The following is a 16,277-nucleotide window of genomic DNA, read 5'->3' on the forward strand; positions in this document are numbered from 1 at the left end:
CACGGAGGGTTTCTCTAACTTACCAATGAAAGTTTATACTTAAACAAGCATTGCAAAAGTGGTGCTTCCAAACTTTGTTTCCTTTGGGAGTGACATATTTCTCTCAACTCTAAAAATGCGATCTTTCATAAGCGCTGAAAAATCATTTTTGATTTTGGGACATTCAGTCTACAAGCGATGATTAAGTAACCCAAAACTGAACTATTCTTTTTTACAAGTATCTTAAAGAATAGAGAAGGTGTCGACAAACAGCAGTTTGTTTTGGTAAAATGCTGGTGCCCTCGAGCAAACTCTAAAGACTGCAGTTCTTCCCTTTCTTGCAGAGATTTGGAATTTGATTTCTAGACACTTTGTTTCAAATTCTCAATTCTCAATCTCAAATTTTGTCTCAAATTCGTTTTTAATGGATCTCAGTGTTTTTTGTAATTGTTTGTTGTTGTTTTTCCTTGTTTTAATGTGCCTGTAATCTCGACGGCATTGGTAATGAGGGAAGCCTTAATATCCTTTCACGAATATAAAAAGCTTTGAATTGAATTCTGTACATGAAGGGAAGCAGAAAGACAACATATCTATAGTATGAAACAGGGTTGTGTTAATAACCGATCTAAGTAAGTTTTAATTTCTTTATAAAACATTGTTACATAAAGCAAAGTAAGGAAATAATAACCCATTTTTTAAACTTTAAGAGATACAAATTTAAAAATACTAAACTCTCCAGTGAGTTATTCAGTTCAAAACTGCTGAAGAAAGGATTTAAACCGAAAAACAGCACAGGGTAGTTAACATCAAATATGTTCTTCAAGTTATAATTTAACCACCTGAGACAAGCTTATAATAAATTCACTAAATAAGGCTTGAATCTGTTCATAATATTTACTGACTGTTTGTTAATCGAAGCTACGGAGCCGCTGAATTCCCAAAAAGTAAACTTTTTTTTTATTGTGCCCACACGTTAATTTGTTGTGGGCATGATATTATTTTTTTTTACTTCTTGGGACTTCAGGGGTCTGGGACTTTTTCCACCCCAAATTGAAAAAGGAGGGAATAAGCACATTCAGCTCCTCTCCTCTACAGCACACTGACCAATCACAAGGAGTCACACATAAACACCAGGAAGACATTTATGGTTCGTTAGGGATTCCAAAAATGAACATTTCTCACCATGATGGTTTTCCTGCAAAGTCACTGTGAGCAGAAAAGCACTAAAACAAGCTGTGAAGAAGTGTTAGAGGGTTCAGTTAGAAGAGTTTATAAAAATAATTCACACAGGAATGAGATTTAAAACAGAGGAGGGAGAGAAAAATGGCATCATGACGGGAGACAAACAGCAGGGACGTGATGACAGCTGTGCAAAAGAAAAAATAGAGAAAAAGGAATTAAATGTAAAAGTGTTAGTAAACAGAGTTGGTTTCCAGTACCTTTCAGCAACCAGAGCCGGCTCACTGTCACCAGTCAATGTGCCTCGGAGGAGCCGAGGCCCGCGGGAACCTGTTCATAGTGTCATAGGTTGGGATGCTAACGGTAGAGGAACACACACAAACACACACAAACACACACAAACACAGGGCACCACATTAACAACAGAAAAAAACAACAATCATGACAATAATGTGAAACAATTAGCACATGCTTCTCTTCTTTTATTTGGCTAAAAAGAAAAGGAGGACGAGCGATTTGCAGGTCAGAGAGCAGAACAGCTTTTTCAACATCCTCTGATGGGACTTTAGACAGATGAACCGCCTCGGCCAATCAAAGAGGCAATATGATTGGTTTCTACGGTTTGAAAGAGCAATGTAATATGTTACCTTGTCATTACTACACTAACCAAATAATGATTTCAATAGGTTGTGAGAGTTATGGCTGGAAAATGTACAGGTTAGGTAGACAGACTTCCAGATTCAGACACATTCCTGTGACAGGAATGTGACTTCACTGCTTGTTTAATCTTAAAGGTTAAAGGTTACATATTCTCCTCGTCTTCAACCAGTAAGTCTCAGAGCTCCTCAAAACATGTGTGTGAAGTTTTTTGTTCTAAATTCACTCTGATCCTGTATTTGATCATGTCTATAAACCCCTCTATTTCAGCCCTGCTCAGAACAGGCTGTTTCTGTGTCTGTACCTTTAAATATGTAAATGAGCTGTGTCTGACCACACCCCCTCTCTGGAAGGGCTTGGGAGTACTCGGGCTTTCTCGCTCCATGTCCTATTGTTTACGGTGAGAAGGCAGACTCAGAGGGCAGAACAAACAACTAGCTGTGGGAGTGTCACCCACCTGGGGGAGTGGTTACTGCCCTTTGTGATGTCATGAAGGGAAAATCTCCAAACGGCCTGTTTGAGCACACATTTTCTGAAAAGTGGAGCAGGCAAAAGAAGGAGAGGATGGACTTTTCTCATCATTGGGGGGTTTGTAGACGGACTAGAGACACATATTAGTGTTAGAGAAACATGGTGAAGTGTATTTTGCAGAATATGTGACCTTTAACAAAGTGAGAGTAAAGTGAGTTTAGGTTCTTTTCTATCCACCTGTCTGTTTCTGCGTTTCTGCGTCTAATTTTTTCCTTTTGCTAAGGAAGCTTCTCTGAGGTGGAACACTTTGTTTATCCATTAAAGCCAAATTTGAAAAACTTTGACGAAAACATTTGTTTTATTAGGGTTATATCAGATTATGAGCATGTCGACTATATATGAACTTAAAGGCTTACTATGCTATTTTTGGATCCAGCAGATGTCGCCCTTGAGCACCAGCATGAAACCAAAACAACTCGCGCTGCATTGTTGTGTTAGCATGCTAATGCTAGCGATCTTTATTATGCTCGTATCTTCACACTGCATGTAAATTTACCTGAAATGAGCGTGATCTAGAAACACAGTTAAGCAGTGAGTACAGTATGTTATTCTTCTTTTCTCTAGTCCCTCAATTAAACTACTTTTATACGCGAGGGGAGGAGTCAGCCGGCCGTCCAGGCGATGTAAACAAAGTGAAGATAGGACTCTGAAAACTCTGAAAACATGACAGACAGTGGGACTCGGGTGTTACACCCATTGTAGACAGTCATGACTCACAGAGTTATTTTCAGAGGATATACTTGATTTATATTATTAAGTGTGAAAAATCACATATAAAACCTTTAAGTGACAAAAAAATGACAAAAAATTTGGTTCCCCGTTTGTTGTTTGTTATTATTGACTAAAATGCTCTAAAATGCTCATTAAATTAAGCGTTTTAGCCACAGATGTTACTTTTCTCAATGTTAAATATGGTAAACAATGTTGCCTCTTTATATATAGCGATAATAGCTTAGAACCCATGTTTATCTGTGAAGGCCAATAGAGGTTAGAAATGAATCAGCAGCCCTTTAAAACAATGCTTTCATTTTGGTATGTGGTTGATAAGTTTTATTCCAACATCTTGTACCAATTTCAAGAAAAATGTGTGACTCAATATTTCAAATAACGACTAATTCCCTTTTGGTGAAAGCAGCGATGCCTCAAAGAGGAAAGCTCCCTTTGGAGTAAACCTCTTGTCATGTAAAAGACAAATAAACCAAATGTAACAGATGATTTAAAAGATAACTGTGAACCAGCTAGCCTGATGTCTTTCTCTATATTTCAGCTGTTATGCTCTCCTCCTTCAGTTTCTGTTATAATAGTTTGGCTCTTCCAACTGGTGCTTCAACAGATGCAACTTAAAATAAAACAACATGCGGTTAGACGTTTGGTTAGCAGAAGAAGTCAAATCAAAGGAGCAGCATTCCCAGCATCACACCAAAGCTTGACATGCTTGCCTCTCTCTGAACAAAAGGATCAGGTGTACATTCATCGGATTTTGGCTGACTCTAAACGAGAGGAAACAGGAAGATGTTTCATTCAAGTGCGCACGCACACACGGAGCATGCAGTTAGTGACAAGGTAGGAAATCCACAAACACAGCAGAACATTTGGCAACGAGACAGAGAGAAGTAATGGTGGCTGATATCTGTCAAAAAAAATTAAATAAAAGTAACTGAGCCTTTTTAAATTGACACATGATGCTGATTTGCACTGTCCTGATTCAATATATTCAATAAAGAAAAATAAAAATAAATAGATAAGCCCACCAGGCAAACACAATTCTGTGTTTTAAAAACTGAGCTAATATCCAAAAACATTACAACATGTCTTCATCTTAAATTGGTTAGTGATGCACGATGCATTGGTGTAACATCGGAATCAGCCAATATTAGTCCTGTGGACAGACATCGGCAAATAATGTGGCATGAACAGATGTTTATCTGTTGTGCAAAATCGGTTTAATTCTGGCATCTAGTACACCTAACTACTGATTCAGAGACAAGGTTTTTTATTGGGCAGAGGAAGTCACCTGTTAGACAGCCTCTGAAAAGTTATATAAATGATATACAAACATCGATATCAGAATTGGCAATCAGCTAAATTGTTATTTCAAACATCGGTATCGTCCCTGATTTTCTCAACTGGTGCAGCTCTGAAATTGGTGCGTTAGCATGCTAACATTTGCTAATTCATGATAAATACTCCATGATATATATCTATCAGGTTGACTAAACTTTTACCAAAAACCAGAAATGTGAAAGACTGGATTCACCTTCAGGTGAGTGTGACAAAGTCATTATTATCATGTATTGTACTGAGTAGGAGGACACCCTGCACAGTAATCGTGTTTAGTTGTTTCCTCACGCTTGCACTCTTTATGCTAAGCTAGGCTAATCACCTCTTGGCTCTGTCTCCAAACTTCCCACACAGACATGAAAACAGTTTGTTTCCCCGTGTAGTGAAAGTCCTTTCCTGAACTTTCAAACGTTGCATTGAAATTCCTTGACATACTTTCATCAATTGTGACATTTTTGATTTTAAAGCATTGAAAAAAACAATATCTCATAACAGCGACCATTACTTTTCAGCTTTCACATCGTTGCTCGTTCCCTGACCTCCATGTAGCCCACGAGTGGGAGTGTCTGAATGTGTGCGCGGTGAACCAACTCCCTCAAAGGCATGCACTGTGTGTCCAGTCACTGTGTTTGTAAAAGAGAAAACCCACTTCCCCTCCGCATGCCTCCACCTCCCCACAACATGCAGTGACAAGATTACTGGAACGTTTACCTCGTCATCAAAGGATTTGGGATACCTTGTGAGCGCTCGCTATGATAACCATTATTACCAATTTCCATACTGAAAACAAAATGTCGCATACAAAAAAGGGATGACAAATGTAATGTGAGAGACATGGCATGCTAGAGTACAAACGTTTTCTTTGAGAGTAGTCAAACTTTTTCAAGAAAGTTAGTAGGTTGATATTTTGGAGTATAAATCATAGAGTTTTATTTACACTTTAAGTTACAAAAACAGGTGGATTTCTAAGGTAATGATCGCAAAGAGCCCTTTAAAAAAAAAAGGTAAGGGGCACTTTTTTAAAGGTAGCACACGACAAGAAGCCACACCATCCACCCATAAGAGCAATTTCCAAGCGTAGAAACGTAAACCAGCACCAATAATTTAGTAAACAGTTCTATGTACAAGATCTGGAGAAAAGCACAGAGTGAGAGACGTTGAAGAGAGAGAGAGAGGCAGGTGGGTCAAATGTCTTACGTTTTCATGGGAATTGTCTCAATGCTATAAAGATACACACAAAAAAAAAAACAACATAAAGATGTTATTGAAATGCACCAGAAAGTTTCATGTCATTCAGAACAGATCAGATGGTCGAAAAGATGCCACCGATTAAAACTCTGTGTTGTGATTGTATAAAGACGTGATAATAAAATGTGTTTGAGCAAAAAAAAACAAAAAAAAAAGTCCATGAATAAGAAAAAATATAAAATTGACAAATGTGTCAACGTGTCTTTGTAAAGTGCCGAGTGCGTGACAAGAGAGGAATGACACCAAAAATAAAGATATGGAAGATGGAAATAGTAGAAATGGTTATCACAAAGTAAAATGCCAAGTCCCAGAAACAGAGGAACTACAAGGAAGAGAAGAGGGAAGAGATATGAAACAACAATAAACAAGTGGAGCTAACACACCTCTATGAACGCTGTAGTCATTCATCTAAAACTAGACAGTATCTGAGTAGCAAAATAACACAGAATACATGAAATAATAGAAACATCCAGGAGTCACATTTAGCATTATGAAAGGCAGCGTAGATACGAGTGAGAGAAGAAGAAGCTGAAAAAGAAAGATGGATGTCCTGCAGCCTTTGTCAGCGTGATAAAAGCATCAATCTTATTCCTGAAGTTTAAAGTATAAAATAAATGTTTATATAGTAGAGCTACACAGCTGTTATGAATCAGCACATTAAGTGGAAGTGCGGTCGTTAAAGTAGAGTGACTCACTCATCGTAAACGTCCTCTGTGTCCATCCTGCGGTAGTACTTTGCTAGTTTGACTGCCAGGATGACGCTCGGGAGCAGGAAGAGGGTGCTGCAGCCCAGGCCCATCCAGAACGTGTTCTTTGGAAAAACAAATAAGAGGGATAAGAGCTTAAGCGTGCAGCCCGGGTTCAAGTCCGGCCTGTAGCTCATTTCCTGCATGTTATTGTACTCTCACTCTCTCTGTTTTTATTTTTTTACTCCATCCACGTTTTTATCGTTTAAAATATTCATTGCAGCGCACGCCCCATGTATGGAGGCGTAGTGCTCCAAGCAGGCGGCCCAGGTTCAAATCCGACCTGTGGCTCCTTTCCCACATGTCCTTCCCCACTCTCTCTCTCTCTCTCTCTCTCTCTGATTTCCAACTCTATCCACTGTCCTATCTCTCCAATAAAGGCAAAAAAAGCCCCAAAAAAATCTTAAAATTATAATAATATATAAACACATTTAGTTTAAGCCTACCTGAAAATACCCTTCAAACAGAAATAGTTTCTGCATGTTCCTTATATCCACCATTATAATTCAATCATGTAACAAACAGAAGGTTATGGATATTTAAAAGTTACTTTGTGAGAGATACATAAAAAATAAAACTGCTATAATACGCTAAACCACAAGGAGCTACTGCTAACCGACCTAGCCTTTAAAATGCACTCCTATTGCTGTTTAAATACGCTTTGTAATAAATGTTTCATCAGTGTAATTACCATGGAGTCGACCAAGAAACTGCAGGTGATGATTTCCACCGTGTCCACCATGTTGCTGAAGGGCTTGCATGGTGCGACCTCCATCACCAACTACAAAGAGCAGGACACAAAAACAGTAAACATCTGCACACAACACATTCAGAAATACTCTTAATCCATATGTTAATCCTGTTTTTTTTGTTAATCCTGTGTTACAGAGCATTGCACAATTCATCCCTGTAATTTAAATGTTATTTAAAAAAAACAAGAAAAACTTATGATGAAATAAAAATGTTCTTTTGAGAGAACAGCTCCAGGCTTCAAACATCCTGAATTCCTTAGGTTAGCTACTGCACAAACCAATAAGCCACAAAGCAGATTCCTCAGATTTATAGAGGTTGTTACTGTTATATTCGTCTTCTCTATATTTACTCCAAAACCTCTTTTTAACATGCACACAGGTATTTTTGCCAACTCTGTGCACCAACACGGCTGGGTTGTGTCAAACACTTCAGAAAAAGGCAGCGAAAGTGAGAAGTGAGAAGTGAGAAGTGAGAGCTGCATACGCCTCAACAAGCTAACAAATTAACACTCAAACACTCACAGAGGTTTTCACCCATTCTATGTACTGATGGAAGTAGCCAACGATTGTTGCCGTGTATTTTCCTGTTTCCTGAGGAGGATTCAAACACAAAGAAAGTTAAACATCATTCAGGAAAAGTTTGAGTAAAAAGGAAAGCAAATGATCTTTCAGTTTACCTGATTGATTATCTGTGTTGCATTCTGGGAGATGAGGTACTGTGCGGCTTCAATGGCTTCAATAACCGCTAAGACTTTGTTCTGCAGGAGAGAAAAGAAAGAGCAGATTAAGCCTGAATCTTTTCCAGAGTCCAGAGTACCTCAGCAGTACTCAGGAAGTGACCTGGCACCTCTCCAGCTACCAGACCACTGAACCACCAGGGACTTGAACCAGCAACCCTCCGGTTCCCAACCCCAAGTCCCAACAGACTAAGCCAGTGTTTCTCAAATGGGGGCACGTGTACCCCTAAAGGTACATGGGAGTACTGCACGGGGTCGGTGACAAATGTCATTTAAAAAAAGTTGAATCACAACAAGCCAAATTAAAGATTTATAGGAAAATCCACACACTGATTTGAGACCACCTGATCTGAGTAAGTTTTCTCTATGCGACATTAAATTGGGAACTATTTCCAATTTGAGGATATTTATTTATAATCCAGCTTGCATTATGTGCAGAGCCACGTCGACCAGAGGGCCTCCGTCTGTTGACGTGAATTGTTCAGCGAGCAAGCTAACAAGAGCGCGGCCAGGAAGATAAAAAAATGAACAGGTTGTTGAAACAACGTAATGAATCAGTTTGAGAAAACGAGGTGGAAGACGAAAAAATGTTCTTGGCCAAACAAGGGGGTACTGGGCTGAAACAAATCTTAAAGGGGGGTACACAAGCCAAAAAAGTTTGAGAATCCCTGGACTAACCCCTGCTTTTAGGCAGGGGTTAGTCCTGGCCAGCATGACCGCGGGCCGTGCCGGCCAGCGTGGGGGGCAATCGTGCTTGAGTACAGCACGGTACAGATGAGCAGTGTGACCGCGCCCTAAGCTACCGCCCCCCAAATCGTCTAAGAATGTAATCTTGAATCAAAGCCTCTATTTTAGTTTCAGACTTTCTGGCTGGTTTACTCACCGGCAGGTCTGACGCTGTCCTCTCCAGGAATCTCATACTCTGGTTTAATGCGCTCTTTGAAAGGAAATAAAAAGCAGAAATTAACACCTGCATGAGTGAAGGTAAGAGGAACAGTCAGGGGTCATTTTATAACCTGGATACATACAGCACGGCAGTGAAACACAAACAGAGACCAAGCAAGAACAGAAGCGATACTTTATGAACGATATTCTGCTTTGAGTACAAGGCATGCTGAAGACCTTTGTTCCAAAATGAAATATCCACATTGTTACCAAAACGAATGACTGAACACGGTAACATTTACTTTATTCAAGTGGATATTTGGACAGATTTTGGTACAAAACCCTTCACAGAGTGTATGAGCTTTATGCAAAGTAAAAAACAAGAACAACAAACACGCAATAGAAACATGTCTTAGTTCACATCTGCAGAGATCTGTGAGATGAAATAAGTCTCTAAATGTAACAGAAAAAAACGAATGGGGACACTAAGTACACAGGACGGACACATTTACGCTTACCCTTGCTCTAACATATTTCTTGAAGTTGAAAGTGAAAAAAAACAAAAAAAAAAACAAAGAAAAACAGAAAGATTGTGTTGTAAAAAAAGCTGTGTTGATGTGCATCACTGATTGCTTATGGCTGTAAACCCCTTGGCATCATTCAAAAGGAATGTCATTTCCTTTGACAAGGAAAAAGAGAGCTGAATATTTAATTTGTTTTTCACAGACATGACAAGTTAGATGACACACGCCCGAGGGTCAAAAACACTCACAGCTTTGGATATTAAAAGGAATCCTGAAATAGAGTTTCATCGTCGAGGAGGGTACCAAAGACATTAGTACAAGAGAAACACTCTTATTTAGAAGCTATGGCACACACATTTACACTGTAGATCATTGTTAACGTTGACCTGATTAATCTGAGCATGATTATCTTTAAAACTGCATTCATTCACATTAGTTCTCGCAGCTAGCTGCGTTCTTCATCGACGCACGAGCCGAGTGATCCACCACTATTTTTGGCCACTTGGGGGCAGCGCAACAAGCTGTAAACAAATCACTCACCTCATCAAGATTTCTGTAAAATGTCCCTTATTTAGCATACAAAAACACAAATGATACATTTAGAGTCATGTCTCTGGACACCTGACCAGTGAAGGTCAATTATTTACTCTCTTTTGACTCTGTTTTTGGTCCCCACCATCTCCTTACTTTTCTTTTCACAGATTAATTTTTGGGGGATTTTAATGCCTTAATCAGAGAGTCAGGATAGTGGATAGAGTCAGAAATCAGGGACCGAGAGAGTAGGGAATGACATGCAGGAAAAGAGCCACAGGTCAGATTTAAACCCGGGCCTCCCGCTTGGAGGTCTACAGCCGCCCGCCCTAACCACTCACCCATCGTCGCTCCGTCCCCACCAATTTCTAATGGAAAATATTGGTTCTTTAAAGTTGCTCAAAGCTCTACTCTTTAACAGTCTTCTAACTTAATCTGCCTCATGGTGCTGAGTAGTGTATACTGGATTAATCTTCTCCATCTTAAAAAGTCAGCTAAATTAGCATGAGGAGACTAGTGAGTTTGAACAAAACCATTAAATATGTGTCGCCATGAACCAAAACAAGGAGCTGAAAGATGCTAAAATACTCACTTCGGCTGAGGGAAGAAGTTCAGAGGGTAATGCTTCATGAGTTTGTCTCCCTTTGTTTCATAATTTAGATATACCTTGAACTATTCTCACTATAAAAATCTTAGTAAGAGCAGCTTCAAAAAACTGACTTTTACACACAACATGTAAGCTGGTAACACATAATCAGTCCATGTAGTACTCTGTATGATATATATCCTTTTACGGTCAGCGCCTGTGTGTACACACCCTCAGAGAAAATAACAACACATTTTGTTCTGCTCATTTCTGCCGTATATGTTGAGGTTTACCTCACTATGCTTTATCTTCCAAAGTAATGTCCACACATTTCCCACGCTGCCTTTAAGCGACCCCTACGTCAGGAGCCGGCCCTGGATGTACAGCGTGTACTCACACTTCTGGCTAAAAGTAGAAAATGAGCTGGGGATAATCAACCCTCAGTGAGAACACAGTATGCCCTGTGGCTGGACTACACTCTGCTCCTTCAAGGCCACTGTGGGTGAGAAGAGTGGTGTATGTCTCCTCCACGCTGGGTTTCTTTACGACTTCTAAATAAACACATTAAGATTTCAAAATCTCATATTACAATGCAAATGTAGTTTGAGCTGTGAAGATTAACCAACCCCCCCCTCATAGAAATGCAAAATACATGACTTGCATAAGTGTTTAAGAAAGGATGTTTTCCTCTAAGGGAACAACTAGACAAGAAATCTGACCAAAAATTCAAGAGTTCAACAATGTGTGAATATCTGGAGTGAAAACAGAGACACAGAGTCTGACATTACCATGGCCTGCTCCATCGGGATGATCTGCTGACGGTGGATCTGCCGCAGAGTCCCAATGTGGCCTTTCAGAGCCGTCTGCAGACCGCCTCTGGGCTGAGACACAGAAAACAGGCAAACAAACGCTCATGCTTCCAATAGAGGGAATGTTTTGGGCACATAAATTACAATAAAAGTCATGTCAGGGGCTCCTATATTTTTATTGTTAGCTAGTTTGTCAATAATAGTAAATCCAGCTGTTTCTCCTCCGTCTTCCAGAGAAAATCATCTGCTATCGTTTAAGATTAATAAAGCAAAAGAAGTGGCATTTATTGATGAAACCTTAAACTTTGAAAGGCCGGAGTTAAAAGGAACTTCTGTCTTTTTTTTCAAGAAAGACGCTAAGCTACTGAGATTACATTAATGCTCTGCCACATTTTTACATCAAACTCTCTTATATAATGAAAACCTCCTTTACATAAAACTAACTTAAAGCTCAATTGTTCCTAAAGATCAGATAATACCATTCATTAAAGGCTTTATATGCGATTTTTTGATCCATCAGATGTCGCCCTTGAGCACCATAATGAAACCAAAACAACTCGCGCTGCATTGTTGTGTTAGCATGCTAATGCTAGCGATCTTTATTCTGCTGGTATCTTCACACTGCATGTAAATTTACCTGAAATGAGCGTGATCTAGAAACACAGTTAAGCAGTGAGTACAGTATGTTATTCTTCTTTTCTCTAGTCCCTCAATTAAACAACTTTTATACACGAGGGGAGGAGTCAGCCGGCCGTCCTGGCGATGTAAACAAAGTGAAGATAGGACTCTGAAAACTCTGAAAACATCACAGACAGTGGGACTCGGGTGTTACACCCATTGTAGACAGTCATGACTCACAGAGTTATTTTCAGAGGATAGACTTGAAAGGATATTACATTTAAGTGTGGAAAATCACTCAGAAAGCCTTTAATGCTCTGCCACATTATCTTGACATCAAACTCTTATAAATGAAACCCTCCTTTACATAAAACTAACTTAAAGCTCAATTGTTCCTAAAGATCAGATAGTACGGGTCATTAAGAGAGGAGAATAAAACAGTTTGTTTCTTCCCTCAGACACCCTGAAGGCACAGCAGAGCATCAGACCGCTCCCACAAACTGTCTGCGTTCAGGAAGAGCTGCTATGTTTCAACACAAAGACAAGAGGAGCTCGGGAGAGTTAGGACACTTAAATCGAACCAAAGTGCTCCCCTAGCATCGTGAATAAATAAGTAAGCAATTGATTTGCCTGTGAACAAAGGAAACCCTGTGAAACTGATTGTTTGTATGTCAAACAGAATGGCAGCAGGGGGGTATTTACCATGAGATCCGTCTGAGCCTCCAGCTCTCTGGCAAATGAGAGCAGGTCCACCACAGTGACTCCTTTATTGACCTGAAAAATAGCAGGTAAGCAGAAGGGGGAAAAACATTTTAACTTTCTACAGTCAGTAAATCTTTTGACTGCAAATACTAAAGTACTAACTCTAAGTGTCATTTATTCAATACATGAAATCTGTTATGAGCTACAGAGTTCGGAATTTGGTCCTTTTCTTCCTTTTGGTATAATATTCCCCCCGCCAAAAAAAAAGGTCCTGCTGCATCTGCAAACGTTCAAATGATTCAAATCCAGTAAAAGATTTAATCTAAACACACTACTTCCATAAAGTTCCACCCCTGAATTTGCTGAATATTTTTCGACCATGAAGACGGAGAGGATGGACTTTTCTCATCATTGGGGGGTTTGTATACAGACTAGAGACACATGTTAGTGTTAGAAAAACATGGTACAGTTTATTTTACATACAGTAATATGTGACCTTTAATATAAAGACTAATGAATTAATCGAGTCTTAACATGAATAAGGCTGAGCTGCTTAATTCAATCAGGTAGCATTACAATTTGCAACTACATCAGTGCCTTTTCCTCCACTATTTTCTTTCAGAGGAAACTCAAGAGCTCACTTAATTGATGCCTAAGATTAAGTGAGTCTCGTCCCCTGCAGATTGCATCGTATTGATTCAAATAAATGAAGTAGGTGCCACCCTAATTGGTACTTTTTGAGACTTTGTGTTTCTGTGTTTTTAGCAGAATGGCTCTAGGATTTGAAAATCAGGGGCATGCTTTATTCTAAGAGCTGGAAACATTTGTTGGACATGTAAACTCTTGACTTTTGGAGAGTGAGAGTATCAGGGTGGCAGGTGGTGGTACACTTGAATGGAGTCCTCAAAGCCTTTATTTTTATTTTTTTTAATTCCACTCCCTCAGGACACAAATCTAAGTAACCCTGACAGGTTGTGTTGAAGAAGACGAGGCAAAGCCAAGTCCCAGCTTGTTCCTGCTCACTCTGATTTGGCAGAAATCCTTTAGGATAATCAAGCTCCAGCGGTCCAGAACAGAACCCGGTGTACTGTGTCATGTCGCTGCTCTTATTAGGTAAAGCTTGGCTGCCTGCTGTATGTGAACTGACAGCCAAGGTGGAGGCTATTACTGGTAACATACCATTAACACACAGCTGTGATTCAATAACATTAGTCAATGTACAGCACAATCTTTTATCAATATTTGTCTTTTACAGATAGACTGGTACTTATAGAAGTGCTATAACCTAACATTTTAAATGTGTACTCAGCCTATGTTCCGTTCTTAAAACAGTGTGCATCTGCATGTCTCTTTAATTTATTTCTTCTTTCATGCATATTTGAAGCGTGTTCTGTTTGCGTTTGAAGCGTCTCATACTTACAAGGGAGATTCAGGGCCACAAGATTTACGAGAATAAACTCAGAAATTCATGAAAATAAAGTCGTAAATTTACTAAAATAAAGTTGAATAAACACACATTTATGACAATTAAGTTGTGAGAGAAGAAAGTCATGAATTAACAGGAATAAACTCGTAAATGTATGACTTTATTCTCATTAATTTATGACTGTAATCTAATAAATTTACAAGATTTAAGTGTTTTTTAAGTGTCTATAGCTATTTACCTCTTCTAGGTAATCTGCGTAGTTGATTTCTGACAGCCCGACTTCAGAGAAATCCAGAAGGTTCTGCTTCCCCTCGGACTCTAACAGGATTATTCCCCTCAGGTCGATCTTCACGCCATCCAGCTGACCCACCACTTCTTTAGTAAACTGTGGATAATAAAAAGGGGGAGAAGTTTAGACGAGGTCTGGGGAGGGGGGTACAAAGTGTATATTCAATGTAACGTCTATGACCTAACATAAGGTTATGCTACAGCTGAACATCGATACAACTCAAAGCCTCGGTTCATGTCTGTAAAAAGAGACTTTTAATAAGCGTGATGTGCAACACAAACAGGGAATCCCTGTAATCATTTATAACCTTGTTAGCGTAATGAAAGGCCAGAATGGACACAAAACAAATGTTGGCACAAGGCTGGCCAAACATCTTAAACATGTGGTGCTCAGATCCCACTTTAACAGTTTTTCCTTGATGTTGTTTGTTCTTAAACTTTCTCTATATTTCCAATGTAACTCACATTTCCTTTTCAGCAAGTCTTCTGCACACAAGCATGCATTTTAGCATTTTACGGTTATCCTATAAACAAATTGGACGGCACATCCCACGTCTCTTCCTGCCAGTTGTTAAAATAGGAAATAGATTTATTTCTCAATGACAATGTGTCTCAACAAATAAAACAATTTGTTAGTTTGTTGTTTATCAGAGTTTTTGTTTTCGTCTGCATTGAAAGCCAAAAACAAAAGACAGACACAAATATGATTTTCAAAAGGCTGTTGAGAATAACAATATGCAATTTAGCCACCGAAAAAGAAATCCTCCGTTTTCTTTGTGGCTCTGTTCAGAGAAAAACAACAAAAAACTGTTGGCCTTAAAGTTGTTTGTCTAAAAGAATATGGACGCTGTATGCCAGAGGAATGGCTTCTTCCTCTCTGCAGTTGGCATTGTCGAAAATGCCCGACAGGAAACCGACCGACACTGACAGCATTTCATTAAAAACTCTAAATGTATAACTTAAACTAAAGCACACTCCTATTTTCAATTTATGCGCTCCTCTTTGTTTTAAACGCTGTACAACAATCACTATTTTGTGTATTCTAACTATATTTACTTGCAGTACTTTTTCTGTTATTTTTCTACTACTTTTCTACCTCTACTTTGTGCATCATGTCTGCTGTATGTTTTGATTCCAAAGCAAGACCCTGCAAATAATAAATAAGCCCGAGCACTTGAATGTGTGTTTGTCCTCATTACGACGGCACAATTGGGACGTACGGTATTTCTGAGAAGCACCTGAAGGCAGCATAATTGCTAGCTCCAGTGCTGACAGTGTCATGCCTGTAAGTAATCTCTGACCAATCATCTTTTAGCCCAGTACTGTCAACCAATCAAATTAACTCTATTGATGCAGGACACTTATGTTTGAGTAGTTCAGAGCGTGAAAGAAGTGAATCCACCTTTTATTTGTTTAAATAGTGCCACTAATATTTCCATTTGATAACAGCTAACACTATTTAGCAGCTCACATGATAGATGATAAAGGGGCGTTGCCAGGCAACAGGTAAGAATGTTCAGTTAGCTACAAGAAATGACGCTCAAGACAGGGTCAGTGCTTTTTGTTTGAAATGCAGCATGCTCATGAAGTACAGGTTTTCCATAATGGTGCTGAATTAGTACAAAAAGTACATTTGCATAATCATTTTGGAAGAGTTGGCAAGGCAGAAGCATTTAGCTGAGGCACATTTTCTGAGTGTGTAGAACTAACACTGGAAATGTATTAGATCACAGCTTTGTTGACATTTAAGAATTCAGCCAGTATCCTTGTTTTCAAAGTTTTCTGATAGAGGAACTTATTTCAAACGTCAAATTCAACGCTTTTTGTCACTCAAGCAAAAAGGAATGGGATTTGTTGGTGTTGAATGAGAAGCTTAGGGCAGCAAAGATCCTACCAAACTGTTTATTTTACACTATATTTTAAGACAGCCTTGTATATATTTGTGTGCAACACAGCTTAGGTGATCAAATAAAAGAGCCACAGTCTGTTTAATTTAGGCTTCAAAACTAATAACATGG

The 16,277-nt window shown here is 39.1% G+C and overlaps 1 protein-coding gene across 19 annotated transcripts in view; it reads right to left on the minus strand.

The window, feature by feature from the left end:
* The window catches only part of prom1a (prominin 1a), a 99,527-nt gene that overhangs the window by 4,456 nt on the left and 78,794 nt on the right, over positions 1–16,277 (minus strand). For 2 of the 19 annotated variants that reach the window (XM_065958533.1, XM_020648472.3), the window contains 13 exons: positions 14,210–14,356; positions 12,546–12,617; positions 11,205–11,297; positions 9,294–9,311; positions 8,774–8,827; positions 7,831–7,911; positions 7,676–7,744; positions 7,093–7,182; positions 6,351–6,466; positions 5,605–5,628; positions 5,119–5,187; positions 1,419–1,515; positions 1,162–1,212 (listed from right to left, as the gene is read on the minus strand). In XM_065958533.1, the coding sequence (XP_065814605.1) occupies positions 1,446–1,515; positions 5,119–5,187; positions 5,605–5,628; positions 6,351–6,466; positions 7,093–7,182; positions 7,676–7,744; positions 7,831–7,911; positions 8,774–8,827; positions 9,294–9,311; positions 11,205–11,297; positions 12,546–12,617; positions 14,210–14,356 (903 nt within the window). In that variant the 3' untranslated portion in view covers positions 1,162–1,212; positions 1,419–1,445. Of the gene's footprint in view, positions 1–1,161; positions 1,213–1,418; positions 1,516–3,785; positions 3,837–5,118; positions 5,978–6,346; positions 6,467–7,092; positions 7,183–7,675; positions 7,745–7,830; positions 7,912–8,773; positions 8,828–9,293; positions 9,312–11,204; positions 11,298–12,545; positions 12,618–14,209; positions 14,357–16,277 lie in introns of those variants that run through there. The other 17 variants (XM_020648473.3, XM_065958535.1, XM_020648477.3 and 14 more) reach the window with 15 other exon arrangements.

The sequence above is a fragment of the Labrus bergylta genome, chromosome 9, assembly GCF_963930695.1.
Source record: "Labrus bergylta chromosome 9, fLabBer1.1, whole genome shotgun sequence".
Classification (NCBI taxonomy): domain Eukaryota; kingdom Metazoa; phylum Chordata; class Actinopteri; order Labriformes; family Labridae; genus Labrus; species Labrus bergylta.